A 26,279-nucleotide genomic window follows, 5' to 3' on the forward strand; every position below is an offset into this window, starting at 1 on the left:
ATGACTAAATTTGAGATTTTTCTTATGAAGGTACCAGAGAAGGGTTATATTTCATCTCTGTATCAAATATTGCAGGATGGTATGGATAAAAAGGGTTGGGATAGATCTAAAAGTAAATGGGAATCGGATACTGGTTTTATTTTTTCCAAAGATGATTGGTTAGATATCTGTTATGATAGTGTAACTAGATTGATAAATGCACGTAATGCAATGATTAACTATAATCTTTTATATCAATTATACTTAACACCTGAAAAATTAAAAATGTATGGTTTTCATGAATCAGATTTGTGTTTTAGATGTGGTGATATGGCTGGAACTTTTTTTCATGCTGTTTCGTCATGTATACATATACAATCTTTTTGGAAGAAAATTCAATCATTTTTAGAATATCTGTATAAGATTAAAATAGTTTTAGATCCAACAGTATTTTTATTGGGTAGTTTGAAACCTCTGAAAGGCTTGGGATTAGATAAGTTTCAGCTTGCTTTTGTGTATTTAGCTTTATCTGTAGCGAAAAAATGTGTTGCTAGTACGTGGAAAGATACAAATATGATTGATATTAATAGATGGCATAATGAGATGAAATATTGTTTAATAATGGAAAAAATTATGTATGTTTCACATGATAATTATAATTTTAAAATTAATAAGTGGTTGTTATATTCAGAATATTTACATTTTAATTTACATTGATTAGATCTTAATATGTATATTTAATTTTTCTTTAATATTTTTTCTTTCTTTATGGCTCTCCTGAGGAGAGTTGGCTGAAGTGGGGGGGGGGGGGGGGGTTCTTTCCTTTTTTTTTCTTCTTTTTTTTAATATATAAAAAATAATGTTCATATTTATGGTTAATTGTTGTATATGTCATATATTTTTTTGAATGAATAAAGTTTAAAAAACTAATTTTGATACAATGGTGTTTTTGAAGATAACCCCACTTTTAGACTAATACATCTATTAATTTGTTGCCATATCCAAATTATATGTTTTAACGCAATGAGAACTTTGTCCAAAAGTGAAAAGAGGCAAGTGTAATGCAATGAGAGACTAGTGCAAAGGTTTAAAGTGAGAGGAATCTTAATAGAAAGCAACAAGAATGCTGCAGACAGTTGAGTAGAGAAGAAAAAGTTGACTAGAAAAATTGGAAACAGGAAAAAAAGGCAGTCAAACTAAGAGATGGCATGAAATGCTGATGTTTGGACATTGAGCTAGTGTAAATCAACTCTGACCCAGAGAGACACAATTTAGAGATGTGTAGCAGGGACAGTCTGGTAAATTGTACGATTTATATTATTGATTGCTGAGATGATTATAGAAACCTGCAGGAATTTGAGAGAATTAAATAAACAAGTATATGCCTGGTAAAAAAAATATTTTGACTTATGGCCATGCAATTGGTTGAAATATAAAGACATGTATAGAGATGATTGAATGAAGCAGTGCATGGCTGCATTGACTTGGACAGTATTCATGTATGGGATGAGAATATGAAAGTGCCAAAGACCAGCTCCAACCGGAGAGGGACAACCTACCCCTGACATTTCATGGCATTGCTATTGCTGAGTCCCCCCACTAAAAACATTCTGAGTTGAGTGGAGAGAATTGACCAGAGACCAGTCAAGAGCAAGACAGAGGCAGAGTGACTCAAGTGACAACTCAAAACCTGGCATGATTCAGAACTATGCTCGACCAGGATGAATGCAGCTCCAATCAAGACAATTCATTTTCACTGGCCCGAATTCTCTGGCCAGTGTAAAATGCACTACATTGATTGGCACCCACGAGACCTGCAACGCATCTTCCCCTTCAGTGCCATTGGGGTCAACTCTCTCGGATGACATTGCGGTATCCTCTTCACCCGAAAGACTGCCAAACAAATCACATCACCGGCAACTTCTCAGGGATGACCTGGCAAAAGAGGAACCAGGCAGGGTGGGTGGAGAACCTTGAGCCACAGCCACGTTGGAATCTCCATATCTAAGCGTGGAAGCATTTCAGTATCGCCGTGCTTTATAAAATGCAAGTTGTTTTTGAACCGAAGAACGTAACTTTTTAATAGAGAGCGAAAGCTGCCCGGGAATGGACCGCGAGCCTGGCTCGTCCTCCCACCAAGGTGGGACCGCGCGTGCGCGCTGCCCGGCAACGCCTGTTTCGGCGTCTCCGTGGTGATGGACTTGTTTGCGGCTCCGAGACGCGGCGGCTCTTGAGCCCAGGGTGAACGTGCAAGGTAGGTGACGGTGTGTGGTCTTTCGGCGGGGGGGTCGGGACCGCAAACCTGCAGCGGGTCCGGGGCTGAGCTCCCCCGGTCCTCTCCATGTGAGAGGTAACGCCAGGTAATGCCTCACCTGCTGAGCCTTCCTCGTCCCACTTGCCCCATTCATTTTGGGGTGCCAGCCTCCACCATTCTCTTGACTCCTGCACATCAGCTACTAAATGCTTCTGTTTTCCCTCGCTGCCCCTACACCATTTAATTTTCTCTGACTTCATTCTTTTTTAAAATATCTTTACAGATAAATCCTGCAAAGTCTCCAATAAAACAAATAACAGGTCCAAAGGAAACCCCTAAAACTAAACCGAATCCATCCCCTCTCTCTGCACAAAGTTACCTTGAAGAAATGGATCAGAGAGTGACCCTCAGCAACCAGACAAGAGAATCACTGGAGCATCCAAACTTAAATCTTTCAATCATTACCACATCTTGTCCAATTGAAACTTCCTAACTTTAATATTCTGTCTACTTTTCTCCAAGCTTAAGTAGGACATTACATCACGTAACCACATTTCATTAAAATTGCTCGACGATTAACATGGAAAAAAAGCTAAAACTTTCTCCTGGAATCTGGTTCACTAGAAAACAAACAAACAAACAAACAAGGCAATTAAAGGGGCATGATCATAAAAAATTATTGATAAAGTTTGGAAAATGTTTTCCAAAAATCTTCCCAAAAACCTATGAAGCTTTTCACATAATCTGGATAAAGATTTGAGTTTTGACCTATGTATTCTATGTACTACCTTAAATTGTGATAATCTATGCCTTGTACAAAATGAGGAATCATAGAGTACCAATCTTCATCTGAAATGTTATATTCAAAACACATTCCCAATCATTTTTAATCCCAGCCATTGAGGCTGATCTTAAATCCAATAAGTCGTTATAAATAGAATGGAATACTAACTTAAGAATATTAGAATTTGTGTTTCAAGGAAAATCAGAAAGTTTGGACTGAACAAAATGCCTAATGTAAATATCTGTTATAAAGATTAAATTTAGCTGACAATTTCATTCTGAATTACGAATTGTTGATTCTGTAGGAATATACCGTGTATCAAAAGTTTTCTGTTGAATATTTTAGACTCCATCTACTCATCTGGTTTCTGTTCCTTTAACCAACGTATTGATCAATACAAATTTTTTTTAGTTTCCCAATTTAAAACTTTTAATTATTTACAAATCCTTTGTATCTTTGTACCTTTAATTGTGGCTTAAGCAATACATTATATTAGCTTAATCACAATTTTCTTTAAAGAGCCAGGTATTTTCACTTCCAACTCTTTTTTAAAGGCTACACTCATAAATCACTAAGTATATAATCAATCCTTCTAACAAATTCAGTAATTTTATTCTTTAAATGTCAATTCTTTCAAGTTAAAATTCGTACTCATTTTTGTTGCAACATTTAAGTAATGATCCAAAAGTAAAATGTCGGTGTCAATCTGAAATACTAATTCTGTTTCAATCTTGTCAAATTTTATAATTTTTATTCAGCCATCAACTCTCATGTTGCAACATCAGTAAATTATGATAATATTTTTATGTATTCCTCAATTTATGGAAGAGTTGCATTATGGAGAAATAGTTCATTAAAAAATTGTAGTGATATAGACATTTCCCATTCATTTAGAGCTCATGAATATCAGTCAAAATACTGAAAATCGACATGCAACTTTCAGTAAACAATTTTATTTTAATCTTTTGATTTAATCTCTCATCTGCTGGAATCTCCATTTGAATGGATGTCAATTACCTGGGATCTCAATTGCTGTTCATTGCTAACAATAAGTATTGTTACACTAGAAAGAAAGTTTTGTAAATAAAGAGCACAAATCTTAAAGTGTAAATTAGATTATTGCAAAAATTCATCAATAGAATGATAGTATAGTGTATAATTGCACTTGTTTTTCAAGGATCCATATGACATTACCAATTATATTTTCTGAATAAAATCCATTCATTCCTCATTATTCTTCAGTGATCATATTTACACAAGTAACCTTGATATTCATTCAAAAGATTTTTCTTTCCTTATTTTTCCTTTTATTATTAATACTAATAAGTAAAGGGGGGTGGGGTTTAACTATAGATCATGGATCATATCACAGAACAGCATGATCACATCAGAGGAGTATAAAATATAAGGGAATTTTACATGTATTATTTGTATTATTTTTGTATTATATTATTTTTGGACATAGTACAAGTTATGATTTAATTGTTTATTATAATAATAAAAATTTAATGTCCTGAATGAAATAAGTTTTGTAATAATTATGGTAATACTTCTAATTTACAATTGATATTTGATATGTTTGTGATATAATGTATGTTATCATTAGACCTTGTGTAAAGGTTTTTTAAAACTCAATAAAAATATTTTAAACAAAGAAAAGATTTTTCAGTCTGTGTATGTTAATAGTATCCTTTTTCTTCCAATTGTTATTAACATCCTCAGAGAATTTACTTAATCAGTCATGCCGTATTTAATGTTTATAACCTCATGACCTTGATTAGATTTATAAAATCTTAAGTCTTATTGTTTACATTTTTCTGCTAATTTTTTTTTAAGAGAAACCAAGATAATCCTTTTCCACATTATAGTCTGGCACTAGTCATTTCTTGGTACAATTTTAATAATCTCTTTGGAAAATTATGTTTTAATGTCCAATATTTCCTTACAAAAGCCCCTTAGTTTGCCAAAGTGCCAATACCTAAATTCTTCTTTGGCTTGGCTTCGCGGACGAAGATTTATGGAGGGGGTAAAAGTCCACGTCAGCTGCAGGCTCGTTTGTGGCTGACAAGTCCGATGCGGGACAGGCAGACACGGTTGCAGCGGCTGCAGGGGAAAATTGGTTGGTTGGGGTTGGGTGTTGGGTTTTTCCTCCTTTGCCTTTTGTTAGTGAGGTGGGCTCTGCGGTCTTCAAAGGAGGTTGCTGCCCGCCAAACTGTGAGGCGCCAAGATGCACGGTTTGAGGCGATATCAGCCCACTGGCGGTGGTCAATGTGGCAGGCACCAAGAGATTTCTTTAGGCAGTCCTTGTACCTTTTCTTTGGTGCACCTCTGTCACGGTGGCCAGTGGAGAGCTCGCCATATAACACGATCTTGGGAAGGCCATGGTCCTACATTCTGGAGACGTGACCCACCCAGCGCAGCTGGATCTTCAGCAGCGTGGACTCAATGCTGTCGACCTCTGCCATCTCGAGTACTTTGACGTTAGGGATGAAAGCGCTCCAATGGATGTTGAGGATGGAGCAGAGACAACGCTGGTGGAAGCGTTCTAGGAGCCGTAGGTGATGCCGGTAGAGGACCCATGATTCGGAGCCGAACAGGAGTGTGGGTATGACAACGGCTCTGTATACGCTTATCTTTGTGAGGTTTTTCAGTTGGTTGTTTTTCCAGACTCTTTTGTGTAGTCTTCCAAAGGCGCTATTTGCCTTGGCGAGTCTGTTGTCTATCTCATTGTCGATCCTTGCATCTGATGAAATGGTGCAGCCGAGATAGGTAAACTGGTTGACTGTTTTGAGTTTTGTGTGCCCGATGGAGATGTGGGGGGGCTGGTAGTCATGGTGGGGAGCTGGCTGATGGAGGACCTCAGTTTTCTTCAGGCTGACTTCCAGGCCAAACACTTTGGCAGTTTCCGCAAAGCAGGACGTACATACACATTAAACTACAAACTTCATTTTGGTGTTTAAAAATAAATAAAATTCAGTTGTGAGAAATGAAAGTGTGTAAATTTGTTGCCACATTTTTTAATATTACAACAATGACTACATTTTTATTGGTTGTAAAGTGCTTTGGAACTTTGTAAGTTAGTGAAAGGAATTAGTTTTTCCTTTCAAATTACTGGAGAAGTTTCTTTTCAGAAAATGGCAGAGGGGAATTGTGTAGATTTAATAATGCATTACAAATATTAACACTTAACTAGTGGAAGATGAACTTTTGTCCAAATGATTTGTTGTCTGATTTATGTTGCATATTATTTGTAATATATTAGTAATTATTTTCACTTTTGTCCTTTTCATTTTAATAAGCAGAATAATTATTAAATAATCTTTTGGCATAATTGCATTTTATTAAATTGCATTTTTCATTAATTTAGATGAAGTCCTCAAAAAAAGTTAGGAATGTCTGTGCTCCTCATTCTGAAGACATTCGATCTCGACTGCCTCCTATATTCCCCACGCCTGAGTCAATAATAAACAATGAACTTTCTACAAGCAAACTTCTGAGTTATAGAACTCACAAATATCACCAACAGTTACTTGGAAAAATCATGTAAGTTGAATGTTTTGAAGTTGTCACATTTATTAAAAAAGAATATTTTTTCAACGAATAAATTTCATTCAGTCTCATCAACCGCATGTAAACATTTGTTATTTGGAAAACAATGATACAATTGGGATCAAATGTTGATGGAAATGCAGTGAAGATTATAGAGGATATCTCCATGGTTCCATAATTCCACCAAACAAAACCCCCAGTATCTGGCACCAATGGAGATTGGTAGATTCTGGATTAGTGAATTTGCTGGTTGCTTGAGATTGTGTGTTGTGTAGGTTTGAGAACTAACTGCGGGGGGTGGGGAGGACCAATTTTAAACTTTGGTATTTTTTACCAATTTATTTTCTGTAATTTTTTTGCTTGTTACTTGAGGCTGCCGGTTGCTTGAATTCCAAATAATGGGGGTTTTATTCTGTATCAAAGATAGAATGTCTCTTCAATGGTATTCCTAGATAAATTCATTTCTGTAACAGATGTGGTTTAAGCTGAATGAATTATTTTAAATAGAAAGAAACCGCTCACAAAAATATCATTCAATATTGCAGTAGGTGGCTACATATGTCGGTGCCGACAGGAACTAGCAGAGTTGTGAATAAAAAAGGAGTTCTGAGAATGTGGTAAATATGCATTTCTCATGTTGTTAAACACCCATGTTTATCTTTTATCAAACATTTCTGTTTAAGAAAAAAAAACTCGAAATTTTCAACTGGGCACACTGAAAACGATCACATTCTGTAAACGGAATTCCAATCTGAAACACAGAGCAACTTTGGAAACATTTACAAATGTTACGAGCCCAGAGGACCCCAAAACCCAGCAGCAATAGATATTCACCAAGACAAATGGTTATTACTTTTAATTATCTTTAAACATGAAAACAGAATCACACTCTAACTTGTTGCTATTGACTTACTTAACTTAACCCCCTTCTAATTCTAAGTGCATGTGTATGCAATGTGTGTGTAAGTTCAGAAAAGTTCTTTGGTTCACAGACCAATCTCACTTCTCATTCCTCCAAGTTCAGTGGTTGCAGCCAATTCTTATATTGTGCCAGAATTTAACATTTATAAAGTTCACCAGGCATTGGTGCTTGAAAGTTAAATGGTTACTGCTCAGGAAGGTTCTTGTTGGTTTTCAGAGAGAGTTTTGTTATTCCAGGACATCCACAACTGATGTACTTCCATCAGCCACTCCTGTGTCTTACTGACGAAACCTGCCCCTTCAGGGTTCTCCAGATGATAACCTCTTTCTTTCAGGTCATTAGACAGCCAGTCCTCTCCTCTTGCATGAACCACAAGGGCTTTGACCAGGCCATCTTTCAAATAGGCTTTCCATCAGCTTGCAAGCTTGTCCTGTTCCAGTCCCAGCACACAGAAAAGCCTTTGATTCTTTCTGCTTGCAAAACCACATGACCCTCCTAGACAATCTGCAGCTCCAGCAAGATCTTTCATCCGTTGCCTTTTGTAAACAACAATCCATTAGTGAAGTCCATTGAGCACTCTTCAAAGCTCTTGCAAAAGCTCTAGGCCCCGACATGTCTAGCATTAGCAGAGCTCCAGTATTTCAAATAAGATCTGTTTTAAAGTGTTTGTATGTGACCTACTCTAACAAACTTTCCCCAATTTAGGTCCCAAAACATAACTATATAGTCTGTCACACAATGGAAATGTCAAAGGCTGAACCTTGCATTGTTGTTTGGCTGGCAAATTGTGATAGAATAGAATAAATGAGGCATCACCAGGGGTTTGCAGGTGGATTAAATAGGTCATTAGGCCTGTCAATGATGTAAAAATTCATCCTTATTATTATTAAGCCTGGAGCCAAGGCGATAATGAAGATGGTGTGTTTTGACACTGGTGTAGGAAGTACAACCTGCCTTCCTGTCTGCCCATCTATTACTTGTATATATTAAGGTGCTACTTGCTTTTCCTTTCCACCAATAAATACATCCATGATTTCCACTTAGTCCCACTGCTTGTTGAGAAGAAAGTGTCAAGAAAGTGTCATAGCTATTTTAAGCCTATTTCTCATTTTTTGTAGTCCCTTTTTCATTGTTTGTCAGAAATGGCGCACTTGTTTGTTTGATTAAACTTGTATATACACCCAAATGAAAAGCTGTAGTCACTAAGGAATTCTACAGATGTGCGGTGGAAAGTGTGCTGACTGTCTGGTATGGGGATACCAAAGCCCTTGAGTGTAAAGCCCTGCAAAAGATAGTGGACACAACCCAAGACATCACAGGCAAAACCCTCCCCACCGTCGAGAACATCTACAGGGAATGCTGCCATTGGAGAGTAGCAGCAATCATCAAGGATCCACATTTACTCTGTTCTCGCTGGTACCATCTGGAAAGTGGTACAGTGAAACCTCGTTAGAACATGATTCGTTAATCCGTGGAATCGCTTATAGCGTGGGACTCTCTGGACCCCAAACTTTGCAAATAAGTTGATTAAAATTCAGAATACCAATATTAAAAGAATGGGCTTACTTTCTTTCATTAAAATTGTTAGTTATAGATAGCAGATCCTTCGAAAACTGGTAATATTTGGGTTTGATTATCTAACTCTGACATTTGTGCATCTGTTCCGCGACTCAGCTGTAACGTGGTATGAAATCTTGGACCCCAACTACTGCACTCTAACAAGGTTTTACTATTTTCTTTCTTTCTTTGGCTTGGCTTCGCGGACGAAGATTTATGGAGGGGGTAAAAAGTCCACGTCAGCTGCAGGCTCGTTTGTGGCTGACCAGTCCGATGCGGGACAGGCAGACACGATTGCAGCGGTTGCAAGGGAAAATTGGTTGGTTGGGGTTGGGGTTGGGTGTTGGGTTTTTCCTCCTTTGCCTTTTGTCAGTGAGGTGGGCTCTGCGGTCTTCTTCAAAGGAGGCTGCTGCCCGCCAAACTGTGAGGCGCCAAGATGCACGGTTTGAGGCGTTATCAGCCCACTGGCGGTGGTCAATGTGGCAGGCACCAAGAGATTTCTTTAGGCAGTCCTTGTACCTTTTCTTTGGTGCACCTCTGTCACGGTGGCCAGTGGAGAGCTCGCCATATAATACGATCTTGGGAAGGCGATGGTCCTCCATTCTGGAGACGTGACCCATCCAGCGCAGCTGGATCTTCAGCAGCGTGGACTCGATGCTGTCGACCTCTGCCATCTCGAGTACCTCGACGTTAGGGGTGTGAGCGCTCCAATGGATGTTGAGGATGGAGCGGAGACAACGCTGGTGGAAGCGTTCTAGGAGCCGTAGGTGGTGCCGGTAGAGGACCCATGATTCGGAGCCGAACAGGAGTGTGGGTATGACAACGGCTCTGTATACGCTTATCTTTGTGAGGTTTTTCAGTTGGTTGTTTTTCCAGACTCTTTTGTGTAGTCTTCCAAAGGCGCTATTTGCCTTGGCGAGTCTGTTGTCTATCTCATTGTCGATCCTTGCATCTGATGAAATGGTGCAGCCGAGATAGGTAAACTGGTTGACCGTTTTGAGTTTTGTGTGCCCGATGGAGATGTGGGGGGGCTGGTAGTCATGGTGGGGAGCTGGCTGATGGAGGACCTCAGTTTTCTTCAGGCTGACTTCCAGGCCAAACATTTTGGCAGTTTCCGCAAAGCAGGACGTCAAGCGCTGAAGAGCTGGCTCTGAATGGGCAACTAAAGCGGCATCATCTGCAAAGAGTAGTTCACGGACAAGTTTCTCTTGTGTCTTGGTGTGAGCTTGCAGGCGCCTCAGATTGAAGAGACTGCCATCCGTGCGGTACCGGATGTAAACAGCGTCTTCATTGTTGGGGTCTTTCATGGCTTGGTTCAGCATCATGCTGAAGAAGATTGAAAAGAGGGTTGGTGCGAGAACACAGCCTTGCTTCACGCCATTGTTAATGGAGAAGGGTTCAGAGAGCTCATTGCTGTATCTGACCCGACCTTGTTCGCACCACCAGGTTTAGGAACAGCTGCCACCTGTTGAGTGGGAAGGGTAAAGTTCAGTGGGTTCAAAGAATGGTGGGTCTGGACACAGGCAGGCTGAATGCAGAAATTATCATTATTGAAACATACGTAAGAGGATCGCAACAAGGATAACCATTGCAAATATTCTCAATCACACAGTTCAGTACAACCAATACCAGTAACTACTTAAACTCTTACAAGCACAGTACAACCCAGTCACATCTGACTTAATATTACTGATACTAGCAAAGTTTATACAGGCTTACTACAACCAAGGACTACAATACGCTACTTGCCATTCCTTATCTAACATGGGCACAGGTTAGATATTATCTACAACTTCAACAGTATACAACAGCCCTGATCCCTATGTCATGCATTTTCTGTATTGGAGAAACCATGAGTATAGTTTGAAGTTCTAGTAGTTAACGTGCACAGTCAAAAGGACAGAGACAAGGCACCCATGACTTGACAGAGTGGTTTATTCAAAATGCACATGGACCTTGTGGTCAAGTAACATTCCAAGGTGGTTCAGTCATAGCTGAACAGAGCTTACATTTTATCATATATAGTTATATATGTGTGGGTACTAATTATGCAACAGATCATTGACATGAGGTTAATGACCGCATAATCGCATAGTCATGAGATACTGATATCAGCATGGATGCTGACATAGGATACTACATTCCTCCCTTCTAGATCATGACTTCTATAACTCTTGTCATATGCCTTAAAGAAAACATGATACATTTTTGAACTTGATACGTGCATGCAATAGATATCGTACCTTATCCTTTAACAATATCAAAGATTTAGTTTCTGCTGTTTCAATTCCAAATCAATTACACAATGACCGAGTATTATGGCTTATTACAGTACATTTTATGAGGGAGTGTACCGGGTCATTTCAGACCTTACTTTAAATCTGGAATTATGACATAACAGAACATAAATCAATGCACAATATCATGAGCTTAAGATCCTTAATGTTTTGGAGGCCGAATAACTCTGCCTAACCATGTAACTACAAATGGGATTTCTTTGTCGATTTAAGCTGGGTCCCTAAGATCAGAATTAGGAGTTGAGTGTGAACTGAGTGTTGGGACTGCATCATCGTCTAAATCAGTGGTTTTCAAACAACCTCCTAAACTTTCTTTCCACCTTAAGCAATCCCTATGTCATGTTCTTTGTAATTAGTAAGGGATTGTTTAAGGTGGTATATGAGAGGGGGGAAAAGGTTGAGAACCACTGCTCTAATCTAAATCAACAAATTGTTACTGAAATATTTTACTTGTGAAAAATTGTCATTGCCCCATTTCCTTTTGAGTTATGAAACCATGCACATAACGAGTCAATTAGGTACAATTAAAACAGTGGTTTTAAAATATTTTCTTTCCACTTACATACCACCTTAAGCAATCCCTTACTAATCACAGTGCACTTATGCGATAAGGATTTCTTAAGGTGGAATATGAGTTTGGGGGGCAGTTTGAAAACTACTAATCTAAATCAACAAGTGTGTGCGTTTCAGACAGGTCATCTGCAGATTCATTACTCCTAGAGTCATCTGGGATCAGATGATCTGCATGAACAACTCTTCTATTGATATTCTAACCAAATATGTGAGCGGCCCCTTTATCGATACTATAGTCCCCGGTAGCCATCTTTCCTTCCCTCATGTTTCTGACTCTAAATGATCGCATTTTGGGATGAGCACCGTCTCTTTGATCTTTGCGATTTGATTCTCCTCCACTTTCTGTTTGAGATTGAGCTGAACTAAAGTAAGTTCTGTTTGTGGAGCACGCCTGAGGAATAATTCCGCTGGTTGTATGTGGTGTATTTCTGTAAAGAAACAGCGTGTTTGCTCCCTTATGTCGGATGGGTAGCTTCTTGTCAGATTTTTCAAGCCACTGCTTGAAAGTCTCAATATGTCCTTCAGCTAAACCATTGCTAGCTGAGTGGTATGGTAGTCAAAGGGTGTGCTTGATGCCATTACCCTTCAGGAATGATGCAAACTCCTCAGATGTAAATTGCAGGCCATTATCACTTACTACCTGTAAGGACAATCCAAAGCTGGCAAATAGGGATCACAGCACAGTGATGGTAGCAGCTGATGTAGTACTGCTCATCGGAAATGCTTGCAGCCACTTCTAATGGGCTGTCTACTTCAAGTAGAAATTGCTGATCTTTGACTTTGGTGAAGTTAATGTGAACTCTCTGTCACGGATCCATGGCCCAAGGGCAGAGTAACAATGGAACTTGTTTGAGTGTGTTTTGAGCTTCAACTCATGTAGAACAATTTTGCACTGTGTCTTCAATATCCTGGTCAATGCTGGGGCACAAAATAAATGATGGTGCGGGAACCTTTATCTAGCTCGTGCCATGATGACTTTCATGTAACTCATTGAGTAGGTTCTAGCCTTTCCCATCTGGATGACCAACTCATCTACCCATTTTCCAAGGACGGGTGAAATATGGTTGCAGTGATACATCCTTGCAATGATTTGCCCATCCCTATAGGGTTTGTTCATGCACCTGTGCAGCACCTGAAATTTTCTTGTTCGACCTGCAATTTGCTGTGCAGTTACGGGTACCTGATCTACAGCAGCTTGTTCGCATATACCTCATCTAGATGAGGAATAGCAGTCGTCAGGGGTAACCTACTCAATAGATCTGCATTTGTGTTGCAATACTCAATTTGATATCGAAAGCCAGAGAGGAGCAAAGCCTTTCCCTGCATGCGAGCAGCAGCCGGGGGGAGGGAGTCCCCAGCTTCAAACCAAAACTGCTTATAAACGGCTGATGGTCTGTAACGAGAGTGAAATTTTCTACTATAGAGGGAGAGGTGAAACCTCCTCATGCTGAATACAATGACCAAGCCTTCCTTGTCTATTTGTGCGTAGTTTTTTCCCCAGCAGTGTTCAATGTTCTTGACACATACGCAATTGGCTTTTCTGAGCCGACATCCAGTATGTGATTTAGGACAGCCCCTGACTTGCATCCACATTCAAAACTTGTGGTTTCAATGGATCATAATGGACCAGAACGTGGTCAGTAGCTCGTATGTCTTTTGCATCCTCAAAGGCTTCTTTGCATTTCCACTCTGCGGAGTGTTGCAGCAGTGCACAGAGCAGGTGTAGTTTTGAGCTCAGATTTGGAACAAACTCCCCATAGTAATTTATCATCAGGAGGAAAGGAAAGATTTCAGTTCAGAGATATTCTCTGGTCTTTGCGCATTCTTGATCGCCCCTATTTTGACCTGCAATGGCTTAATGCCATCCGCAGTGAGAATGTGTCCAAGGATAGTCGACTTCAGAAATTGGGATTTCTCACGATTGAGTCACACATTGTGTTTGTCCAGCTGGGAAAATAGCTCTGTCAGCACCTTCACGTACTGGTCATAGGCATTGGTCACGATCAAAATGCCATTGACGTAGCAAAAAAACATGCTCCATACCTGGCACTTGGAACAAGACTGGTGCAGTTTTCACTCCAAAGCACAAGAAAGGCTTTGTGAGTGTTGAGAGTATGAGGAGTTCAGCTGACTCTTCATTGAGAAAGAGCTGGTTAAACGCAACAGCTAGGTCAATGACCAAATGCTCTTTTGATGTAATACCATTTTGTGTGAATTTTGCGAACAAATCTTGCACATTGGGCAGCTTGTAGCCATCATCCTTTATGACCTCATTCATGTGCTGTAGTCACTGCACACCAAATATTCCCTTGGGGCTTGGGAACATGAACAATGGGCGAGGCCCACTCATATTGTGCAATACGGGTCAGTATGTCATCATTTACAAGCCGCTCATACTCTATTTACAGTTTCCACCATTGCATAGGGCATGGGTTGCGGTTTATGAAATATATGTTTGGCACCTGGCTTGCATTTAATTGAAGCAGTAAATGCTTTTATGCCCATTCATTCATTCCCAAACAATTTGTCATGCCTTCTTAGAACTGAGTCTAACTCCAACTGAACAGAGATGTGGCAATAGGTTTATGGTGTGATTTTGGGGTTGGCCTGGGCTGAGATTTGGTTTCATTACCTCGATCCCTAATCACCAAAATATTCTCACAATTCAATCTGGTCTCTCCCAAAGAGAGCTGGATGATTTCCTTTCACAATCAGCATGAATGTTTCACAATTTTCATGCTGCACTGGGACAGTTATCTGATACTATCTCCTCACAGTAGTTCCTAAGGATGATATTTATTTCCTCTAATGGAAACTCTGACAATTTCGCATAGTACACGAGTCAGTCATGGTTGACCAGGAAGCTCCTGTATCTACCTCCATCTCAATACAGGGGTTTCCTATATTTTCATTGACCTTTATGGTAAAAATGTATGGTAGCGCTCACCCTCAAGCTGAAACAGACCAAATATCTTATCCGTTTGTACACTCTCAGTCTTCGAGTCATCGTCAAAATCAGTTTCAACAAATTTTTATCTTCTCGTGGCCATGCTTTGAGGAGAAACACACCAAGTGACTATGTCCTCGCTTCTTGCATCTGTGGCACGTAGCATCTTTGAAACCCAATGTTTCCCTCCACAGTATTTGCACTGCATCCCCTTGTTGAATGAGCTAGAAGGAATTTTGATGTCCGCTCTTTCCTCTCATGGCCGAGTTGATTCCCCGTGTAGTCCTGGTTTGCAGCCCCTGCCATCTTGTCAGCGATGCCTTTAGCCCTTGCGTCGTTCAACATCAAATCAAGAACCGAAAGGAATTTCGCTGAGTATGGGACATTTTGGGATGTAGTCCTGAAACAATTCTGTCTCAGAGTGCCTCCTTCAAAAAGGAGCCAAAGGAACAAGATTCAGTCTGATGACAAAGTCTCTATCTCCGTGTTGTGCCGTCCTCTCTGCAATGATGATAGGTACCAGCCTAAAATGTTCAGTAAGCAGGTTCTACAAGTCTGGATATTCCTTTCTACTGAGCTGATCCGGACTGCACAGATTTTTCAACAACTTGTATGCCGTCGGTCCCACACTTGCAAGAAATAAACTCGTTTTCTTGCCCTCAGCAATGGTATTGGCATTGAAAAAGGTGATCACCATAGTCCTCAAAAGACTCCACAGTCTTCTCAAAATCACTATCATTACCAAAAAATGCCATTTTACATTTTCATTTGTAGGATCGATGATGCACGCAAGATTTATGAAGAAGTAATGCAGGAGATTCAGAAACAGGAACCGAGCACTCCCGAGCCTCAATTGCCTTCTACAGTGAGTATTTAGTTTCTTCTGTTAAGTGTTAATAATCCACAACCACTTAGTGCATTTAATTCTTTCCTGTTGTATCTCTTTCTTTTAGTTTTGTAAAATAAAATGTCTCCTGGCTGAAAGCTGTAACCTTTGATATTTTCTCTCTGCAAAGGTCAGGATATGTAATTGTTTGCTTGAAGATTGAAGTAACATGACACACAGAAAGCTGCATTTTTTTCATTCTCTCTCTACTTTAAAGTCCATTGAGCAAAATATTAAACAATGCAACTTTCAGGACATTTTGTTTGTATTTCTCCTGTCAACTCATCTGGTGTCTCTTTTCTAAATTAAAAGGTACATAGCGAACCATTGCAGGAAACTTAAAAAAATAATCTCCTCACCTTTCACCAGGCTTTTAAGCGACAAATGCATATACTACATACCGAACGATATGATCATTTTAATTATATTATGTAGTTATGATAGATTGATATTTCACTCACTTATGTTTAACTCTCCATGTCAACTTATTGACATAATCCTCAACTGAAAATTTCTCACAAGTTAGCATAGTGGCTGGTCATTTTCAATGCGCAACTGAAGTAGAATTTTATCAAGTAACACAAAGAAGAAGAGATAGACATTAAATCTTTTCTCAATGATTGATTTAAAATATTGTAGTTTTTGATTACACAGCAATGACTAGATCAATATAATTTAGAGTAGTAAGAATGGCTTATTGTGAACAGAAGTAATTTTGCTCCCAAGGATTAGGTGCATTTTAATAACTATATTTCACTATGTATTCTTAACAGAAAGCCAGTTTGGGTGAGGACTATTTGCTGGTGTTCCATGACCTTTTGAAACAATGTAGAAAGTTGCAAAAGCTTTACCATATTATATTCAATATCACACAATAAGTGGTTATGGTGCATGTCTTTTATTCTATTCCTTTCTATTTAGATTCTCTATAATCTGTCTAATTTAATGGTTGATTTCAAAATTTTGAACACTGCATTTGCTGAGAATGCATAACACAAATTCAGCTCTTGGCATTTCAGCTCTTTTCAAGATGTTGTATTTAAATTATGTCAACATTGAAAGAGTCAACCAGAATTACAATAAAAGCCCATGTTTAAATATAACAATTTTTTTCCTTATTTTGGTGAATTCAATTTTATGAAAAGTCATCTTGAAAAGTGTGAAGTTTCTTTTCAAGATGTTCCTTAACCAAGGGTTGCTAACTTTGCAAACTATACAAAATACATATTAGAGGACCATTTGCTGCCCAGATCAAAACAGCTTTCAAAAAAAATATTAAAATTTGTGCTCCCGATGGAAGAATAATTACTGTGGATCTTCATTTTTAAGGCAGTCAATGTGGATGAATTCAAACAAAAAAAGAAATCAAGATTATGCACAAAATAAAATAAATGTATCTTTTCCACTTCAAGTTATATAATTTCAATTTTTTTCACAAATATTCTAATCTTTCTATTTATATAATTTAAAATGTGGTTTATTTTGGAATCACATTTTTTATCCCTTATCTTCTCATCATCTCTTTTCACTAACATAAATATTTAATTCTTCAAATTTTTTAATATAATCATTTGTGTCCAATCAAAAGCTTTATTCTTTCATCCCTTGATGCATGCACCCTTCAGATTCTGACCTCCCACCCTATTCCTAAAGCATTTTATTAAATTATATGGTATATTTTTACATGTTCAATATAACAATTCCAGTCATTGATGAAAAAATCCAAAGGAATTTTTTAAAAATCAGAAAAGCAGGTTAATTTTGAATAAATTATGGGGACATAGTGGCTGACTGTGACAAAGAAATTGTCAAGGAAGTATTGGTAATATATTTAAGAAATCCTTTAGGGATTATGAATATTTCTGCTCGTGTCGTGTAAAGGAATAATGGGCTGAGATATATAGATATTGTCTTTCTTTCACTTGCAGATGAACAGCAAACAAAAACAACGAAGGGTAAGTTGTGTGAAATGGCTTCCAAAGTGAAGATTGATAAAAGATAAGTGAAAAAAGATTGAATAATTTATATCTTCAATCACAGGCATGTTTGGTTGAGAGCATTTTAAACACATGATGCCTTCCATGAGCACCAAACAGAACACATCCCAATACAGTGTCTTTATTCACGAACAGATGTGATTAAATGCTGAGAATAGTAACAGAAAATCCCAAACACATTGATTGCGTGCTATTTGTCCTTTACCATGGCATATTCTTACCCTCAAAGGTAGACTTGATCGTTTACAGATCCCAATCTATTCAATAAGTAAGTTGATGTTTTAAAAAAGCAGTCTCTATCCTCAAGGACCCCCACCACTGAGGCTCTTCACACTGCTACCATCGAAAAAGGCACAGAAGCCTGAAGACGAGGACTCAGAATCAGAATACATTGTCTTGAACATGACACACATTGGAATAATCTATTGTGTCATATATACGGCAAGGAAAGAAATCCAGAATAAATAAAAGTTATCTTCAGAACACAAGAAATGAGGGAGGATTATCATTACCTAATTTTAGGTTTTATTATTGGGTAATGAACATAAGGAATATGTTGTAATGGAGATATGACTGCCCCAATTGGATGGAAACAGAAATTAAATTCCTGAAGAATACTTCCTTATGGGCGATTTTGGGCTCCCCTTTACCTCTCTCTATTCCAAAACTAACAAATAATTTAATAACGAGACATAGATTGAAGATCTGGAGTCAAATTAGGAATTTTTTTTAAATTACGGGATTTATATTTACTAGTCCTATTCTACTCAATCATTTATTTCAACCCGCCATTTTAGATGCAAACTATGAAGAAAGGAATTGTCTAAGAATTAAAACTTTAATGATCTTTTTATCCAATAAAATTTTGCATCTTTACAATAATTGATGATGAAATTTAATCTGCCAAAAAACATTTTTTCTAGATATTATCAGATTAGACATTTTATTTGTTCCAAACTTTCAATGCTTCCATATTTTCTGGATCTGATTTCATTGACAAACCTTTTGAAGTACAATTTGTACATAAAGGTATAATATCCATCTTATATTATAAAATATTGAATTTTAAAACAGTCTCTTTAATTAGGATGAAAACTGAATGGGACAATGATCATTATATGTCAATTTCAGAAGATTGGATTTCCGTTTTGGCTGTGACTCATCTTTATGGGCTAGGCACGGTTTGATTCAATTTAAAGCAGTGCATAGAGTAAATTTTTCTAAAGTTAAGCTCACTCGAATCTACCCAGATATCAAATCTTTGTGTGGCAAATGTAAAAGATTTGAAGTCTCTTTGATATATATGTTTTGGTTTTGTTCCAATTTAGCAGATTTAGCTATTTTCAGAATATTTTTAGCCATTTTTGGGATCGATCTAGAACCATGTCTGTTGATTACAATTTTTGGCTTCTCCAGTGATGAAAACAGATCTTAGCATTTTCTAAATTACTGGCTAGAAGAGGAATATTGCTTAAATGAAAAGAGGTTTTTCCACCACCCATAGATAGTGGTTACTGGATATTATGTCCTTTCTAAGTATGGAAAAAAAAATCAGACATAATGTTAGGCAGATTAAGATTTCTTTTGATAAGACTTGGGGTTCATTTATAACTTACTTTCATAATTGGAATGCTCAAGGGGCGCGGATGCAGTAAATGGGCATGTTTTGTCAGATCTCTGGATGGTGTTGCTCGATTTCTAGTCTGCTTGAATACCAATTTCAACCTTGGTTGGTGGATGGGGTTAGATCTTTAGAATCAACCTTTTTCCCCCCTCCTTTGTTCTTTTTCTTTTTTTTCTTTTCTTTTTTTGCGATTCACTACATGTTTAGATTGAAATATTAATCCATGTATTATTATTTCTACATGATTTACCAATCCAAATGTATATTATATTTAATTTATATGGACCTATAAAGTATGGTTGTATAATAAAACTCAATAAAAATAATTACAAAATAAATAAAACCTTACAAAATAAATAAAATGAGTGCAAAAACAATGACAAAGTAAGCTAGTGTCTGTGGTTCATTGTTCAGTCAGAAATCTGATGACAATGGCCAAGAAGTTGTCCTTGTGCTGGTGAGTGCTCGTCTTCACCTGTACCTTTTTCCTGACAGTAGTAGAGTGAAGAGGGCATGCCCTGGGTAGTGGGGTCTTTGAAGATAGTGGCTGCTTTCTTATGACACTGCCACTTGAAGATGTCCTTGATGGAGAGAAAACTGGTGCCGTGATGTTGCAGGTGGAGGTAACAACCCTCTGGAGATTTTTCTTGTCTTGAGCGATGGCCCCTCCATACCAGAGAGTGATGCAACCAATCAGAATGCTCTCCATGGTACACCTGTAGAAGTTTGAGTCTTTGGTGACATACTGAATCTTCAAATACTCAGAGGTGCAGTGCTACAGGACCGTCACTCCTCCACCTCAGAGGGCCACTCCAGGCACCTCATGGGGAAGCTCCTGGACCTTCTTGTCACTGTTTTTGGTGAGCTCCTGCACCTAGAAAATTAGCACTGCACCACTCCAAATACTCCTCACAAAGTATAGCTGCTGGCAAGCCTTCTTCATGATTGCCTCAACATAGAGGTTCCAGGACAGATCCTTGGAGATATTTATACCCAGGAATTTTAAGCTACTGATCCTTAGCAGCATAAGGACAGCTTCTTCCCCTCTGCCATCAGATTACTGAATGAACATGAACCATAGACACTACCTTACAGACACTGTCTTTTTTTTATTTTGCATTATTTTTATTTATTTTGTAATGTGGTTATATAAATGTTTGCATTGTATTGTTCCGCAAAACAAACTGATTTTGTGATATGTTCATGACAATAATTTCTGATTCTGATTTTAATTTCTTGGTGCTTGTGAGTTGAAAAGCCATTTCTTTCTTTCACATACACTCGTGTATATGTGCCTGTTTTTATATATATATCTATATAGATATAGATATATATCTATAGATATATATAATATAAAAACACACACATACTGTATATCTGTATACATATGCATACATATATGCGTGTGTGATATATATGCATGCACACGTGTATGTATAGATAATCACATATACACACACGCTTGTACTATGAGGAATAGTCGTGTATTGATAGCGCTCTTCAGTATGTCCTTTCCCACCAACAAAGTATGGATTTCTAGATAATGCTTTTTAATATAATTTTCTCCATTTTTAAATTCATGTCAAATGGTAGGTCGTTAGTTGGAATCAACCAATGACCCTAAAATGATCAGCTAAGAAGTTTGCAATTCTAGCTGGAGTTGGTTTTATTAATTTTTTCTTCACCATGTTGTAGCGCTTGGTAGTCAAGCTGCCAGAAATGCATTGAAAACAAAATTTATAGATTATATTATGTTCCTGCTGCGCAGTTGAATATGTTATTTTCTGTTAACTTTTCCATACTCCTGTCCCTTATGATAATTAAAGCACTGGCCCTGTAAACCAGTATACAGAGTTCGTTCCTTGCTGGGGCCTCATTTCTGTGAGGGGCGCTGGACAAAGTGGCGACTCTCTGTCTTCCTTATGGCAGACAAAAGTTAAAGATTTTTTTATGTATTACATGACAATACTGGAACCTTCACCATTACCTTTTGTATTTGAGGATAGCCAATTTCGAAGTTTAAATCATGACTCCCTTACTTATTCAACAGCATGTGATTCTCTCCCTTCTTCTCTACCGTTGAGTCTGTTTCTCTTGAGTTCTGACGAAGGATCACCAACCCAAACAGTTTCTCTTCCCACAAATACTCCTGCCAGATCTGTAGAGTATTTCCAGTATTTTCTGCATTTGGTGAAGATTTCCAGCAGCTGCAGCTTGTTTCTATTTTCAGGCATCCACTGATTTGGTAACTAAGAAATAATTAAATACTATCATGCATTCAGATGTTCTGACAGTAAATGATGTATTAGGAAATTAAATTGATTATTTTATGACCAGATGGCAAGAAGAGTGTTAAAATGGAGCAGGACTGCGTTCTCTTTTTGCTGAACATCTACCTCTACTCCTCAAACCCCATGGTTGATCCTCACTGCATCAAAGGCAACATGGGAAATGGAATCGGTAGATGTAACCAAACATTCACCTTGCTCAGTACCAACCTTCCCACTGACACTTTATAGAAATGAAAACTCATGCTTGTGCATTGCAGAGAATAATGCTGAGAATGCTTGAAGGGGGAGCAACATAATTTAACTTAATGTCTTTTTTAATGTCATGTCCAAAAGCACTCCTCAGATAAATTTTCAACCTTCACAAAACAGGATAATTGAAGAGTATGTAGATGGATTAAATCATATTTAGAAAGATAATTTTTTGAGGTTAAGAATTATAAAGTCGAAATGCTGAATAATTATTAGAAGATATTTGCTTTTTTTTAAAAAAATCCCATTTCAACTGAGGATTATGTTGCTCTGTCTATATTTTATCAGATATGATTGAAATCTTGTAAAAAAAAAAGAGTTGGATAAAAAATTATTGATTTTGCTTTGTTCCCTGCCCCACCCTCTATTAACTACATCAAATATAAATGCAAAAGGAAATAAAATTACACTTTGGATACTACTGTGAAGGAATATGAGAGGGCATTCATTATTTTGCAATGTGTAACTGAGGACTGAAGGAATCTCTTCAGTAGGAATGTTGTCTGAAGTATGTAATTTTTCTTCATTTTCAGTTAAACTATCTATTCATGAAGCAGTGTGTGGAGAATAGCCCTGTGGTACCAATCCAGCAGCAGTGGCTGGACTCTATTTTGACTTTGGTACCATTCTCACTGAGAGAAGGAAAAATAAGAGCAATAATGATACATGAACTAATTGAAGAAGTTACAAAAGATTTTGAAAAGAGCATGAAGAGATTTTTGGGTATGTATTTCAATATTAAATATAATATTATTTTACTTGCATTAAGACTATTTAATTATTCAATATATTAGTGGAAAATGCTAACAACTAATTACCCGATGTGTACTAATTGCTGATCATGTGAAGAATGACCACCTTGGGGAGGTAACAGGGACCATTTAAGGGTAAATCAACATGTGTCAGCATTTCCAGAAAATATAAATCATGAGGTAGGTTTTCAAAAAAAGTGTACCTCTAGAATTTGATATCATTGCTGTATTTGCATATCAATTGCTCAAGAAACTTGCCACGGTTATTTAGCTGGTAATTGAAAGCATTAAAATCGTTTTAATGACAAAATAATTGTGAGGATTACCAGTCAGATTCTCTTGCTGGAAAATGTTATCATTTTCAATGTGAAACCTCATATCATGAAATCTTTAATAGATTCAAACAGCTTTTCAATTTTTTCTTAATCTTGGAACCATAGAACAATTGCAGCACAGAAACGGGCCACCTCGCTTCTCTTGTTTTATTCCAATTTTTCTATTTTCCATTTATTTGAGTTCATAATGTAGTCTGTTAATTTCTCTATTCTAAATTCTCAAGGGTTAAGGTGTCATCAAAGATGCATCAATTCACTGGTTTTTTTTATTTCCAGCAATTGTGTGTGCCTTTATTTTTAAATTAAATGGCTAATTAATGGATACCACAAGCCTTGCTCTTTGGCTGAACCTTATGGTCAGAGGAATCCAAGGTTGTTCATTATATTACAGATGCCTACTGACATTTTATAGTCTTTTCCACTTGATCAGTGATTACTAAAATTCAAAAATGACGTTTTACCCTTTATGAGGAACTATTTATTTCCATAATCAAATTTCACAATCCTTACTGACCTGATCAGAAAGGAAGCGCAATTAGAATAATTTTCTTGATACCAGATCACTTAGAGAATGTAATATAAGAAAAGACATGTAAAGTTTGAAAAAAATAAAGTTGGTAAGAATGAGATTCTACAATGGATTAAACTTGTTTTAATTCCCAGGTGGATTGTTTGGCTGTACTTAATATTCAGCACAAAGTATAAAAGTATTTAAATTTAAATGGACAAGACCTGACTTGTACTGGTATGTTGAGATTAAATTCAAATGGTCACAGTGAGCCAGACAGAAGAGTAGCCTGTTTTTGAGTAGACTGTGGAAAATTGATGCATCTCAGATAGTAACTTGTCAATAAATTACAATAAGAGACCAATTGATGGAGATCTTCATGGACATCTTCAACACCACTTTGCAGCAGTCCATCATTCCTGCAGGGTTCAAGACAGCCACCATCATTCCGGTACCCTAAAGGGGAACAATAATAGGCCTCAATGACTATTGCCCTGTGGCACTGACCTCCACCATTATGAAATGCTTTGAGCATCTGGTGATGGAACACATCAAAGCATACCTCCCAGGGATGCTGGATCCATTTCAATTTGCTCCTAGAAGAAGCTGTTCCACAGTCGATGTTATTAGCCTTGTTGCTTCACTCCATTCTGGTCCACCTGTTGAACAGTACTTGTCTGGAAAGGCACAACAGTGACTGCACTTACTGAAGTGGATAAGGCTGCTGCCACTATTACCTACAGGAGCTCTATCGAGAGCATCCTGGCCGGCTGCATCACAGGGTGGTGTGCTTACTGCAGAGAAATGGATTGGAGGTCAATCCACAGAACCATAAGAGTCTCCCTCCACCCCCCATCGACATGATCTATCGGAATCGTTGTCTGAAGAGGGCACACAAAATATTGAGGACCCCTTACATCCTGCACACAGCATCTTTCAGCTGCTCCATTCGGGAAAGAGATACAGGAGTATCAGATCCAGCATCACCCCTTCTTCCCAATAAAGGCTGCCATGCCACAAGCCTGCCCCTAGTTTGAGTCCAGGTCATTGTGAACAACCAACACAGGGATGCTGTCCATCCCTTGCAAACAAAAGCCTTCATTTTCGGCAACTTTCAATCTTTGTGTAATTGATATTCTAATTTGGTTCTGCAGTGGAATTTACTGATAAATCTTGAAGATGTATTCTATTTGTTGCTTCTCTTGAGAAGGAAATAGGGTTCACTATACCTTGTAGTCGTCTGTCTCAAGTAATGATTACTTGTCTCGTGTAATATGAATAATATCTGCACTGAAAATAAAAGAGAAATCTTATTTTGCATTGTTGCCAACACTGAAGTCATGAAATTAACAAAGAATGTAACTACTTATTGACCATGTGTTATGTTCCAGTGAAAACTGTTCTTGTCAAGCCAGAAGTGAAAGGGCTCGAGTATGAAGACTCTGAACCTCTTCCACAGGATCCTATGTGAGTATGAAGTATTGATGCAGTTGGCTACCAGCACGTTTCTTTGGTTATACAGTAGATGCATTCTACTGATGTTCATTTATTCATGCCTGTGTGAGAACCTTTCCATGTCAAGTTCTCCACATTATTTTCAAACGTAAAAAATAAACCCTTTTACAGCAGCAATCTGTTATGCAAGAGAGACATCAAATTTGCAATACCTGTACAATAACATTGTTAGCTGGATAAATAAACATAGTTCAGACAATCCTTATAGGCAGAATTACATAAATACCAAAGCTAGTAGTAATGCTATAAAATGGTTAGCCACCCACAGTCAACAAACTCCAATTTTCATCTCTTTTAAGTAATTCAAAAACTTAAATTGCGAAAATTGTAAGAAATTACAGCACCTGGTTTTCTTCTAAAAGGGACTCAATAGGCAATGAAACTGGCTCTCAATGGAATAATTAATAATTCTGCCAAGTCTAATGCAATGCATTGAAAATTTAGGGCCCAATTCAAAACTATCATAGCAAATGAGCTGTCAGCATAAGTGAAAAAGTATCGTGAAGTTGTATTTAATAATTGAAAGTTTTTTCATTATTATCCTTGATTGGTTAAATTCAAGGATTGCACAGTATAATTCTGTGACTGTTTATTTTCCTTCATAAGTAGACAAGAGAAGTGATTATATTGTACAAATTTCTTATTTTTCCGAACAAGCAGGCAGCAGAGATATAGCTCTGTAGTTCAATGTTCGTTCAGAAATCTGATGGCTGCTGTCTTTGTGCCACTGGGTGCTCATCTATAGGCTCCTGTACCTCCTTCCCGATGGTAGCAGAGTAAAGATGGCACGGCCTGGATGGTGAGGGTCCTTGAGGACTGAGGCTTCTTTCTTACGACACCACCTCATGTAGATGTCCTCGATGGAGTGGATTCTGATGCCTGTTATGGTGTTGGCCGAGCACTCTCTCTAGTTTTTTTTTGTCCTGTGCATTGGCACCATACCAGACAGTGAAGCAACTGGTCAGAATGCTTTCCACAGTACACCTGTAGAAATTTGCAAGAGTCTTGGCGTCATACCAAATCTCCTCAGAGTCTTCACGAAGTATCGACACTGGTGGGCCTTTTTCAGGATTGCATCGACATGGAGGCCCTAGGACAAATCCTCAAGGATGTTGACACCCAAGAAACTTGAAGCTCTTAACCCTTTCCCCTGCTGACTCCTCAATGAGGACTGGTTCGTGATCTCCTGATTTCCCCCTCCTGAAGTCCATAATCAGCTCCTTAGATTTGCTAATGTTGATTGCAAGATTGTTGTTTTGG

The 26,279-nt window shown here is 38.0% G+C and overlaps 1 protein-coding gene across 3 annotated transcripts in view; it reads left to right on the plus strand.

Moving 5' to 3' along the window:
* Positions 1–2,149: 2,149 nt before the first annotated feature.
* The window catches only part of dnah12 (dynein, axonemal, heavy chain 12), a 230,102-nt gene continuing 205,972 nt past the window's right edge, over positions 2,150–26,279 (plus strand). For 2 of the 3 annotated variants that reach the window (XM_069939622.1, XM_069939624.1), the window contains exons 1-6: positions 2,249–2,339; positions 6,385–6,560; positions 15,637–15,727; positions 17,677–17,703; positions 22,443–22,632; positions 24,896–24,971. In XM_069939622.1, coding sequence (XP_069795723.1) covers positions 6,385–6,560; positions 15,637–15,727; positions 17,677–17,703; positions 22,443–22,632; positions 24,896–24,971 — 560 coding nt within the window. In that variant the 5' untranslated portion in view covers positions 2,249–2,339. The other variant, XM_069939623.1, reaches the window with a different exon arrangement.

Source organism: Narcine bancroftii, chromosome 5 (genome assembly GCF_036971445.1).
Source record: "Narcine bancroftii isolate sNarBan1 chromosome 5, sNarBan1.hap1, whole genome shotgun sequence".
Taxonomy (NCBI): domain Eukaryota; kingdom Metazoa; phylum Chordata; class Chondrichthyes; order Torpediniformes; family Narcinidae; genus Narcine; species Narcine bancroftii.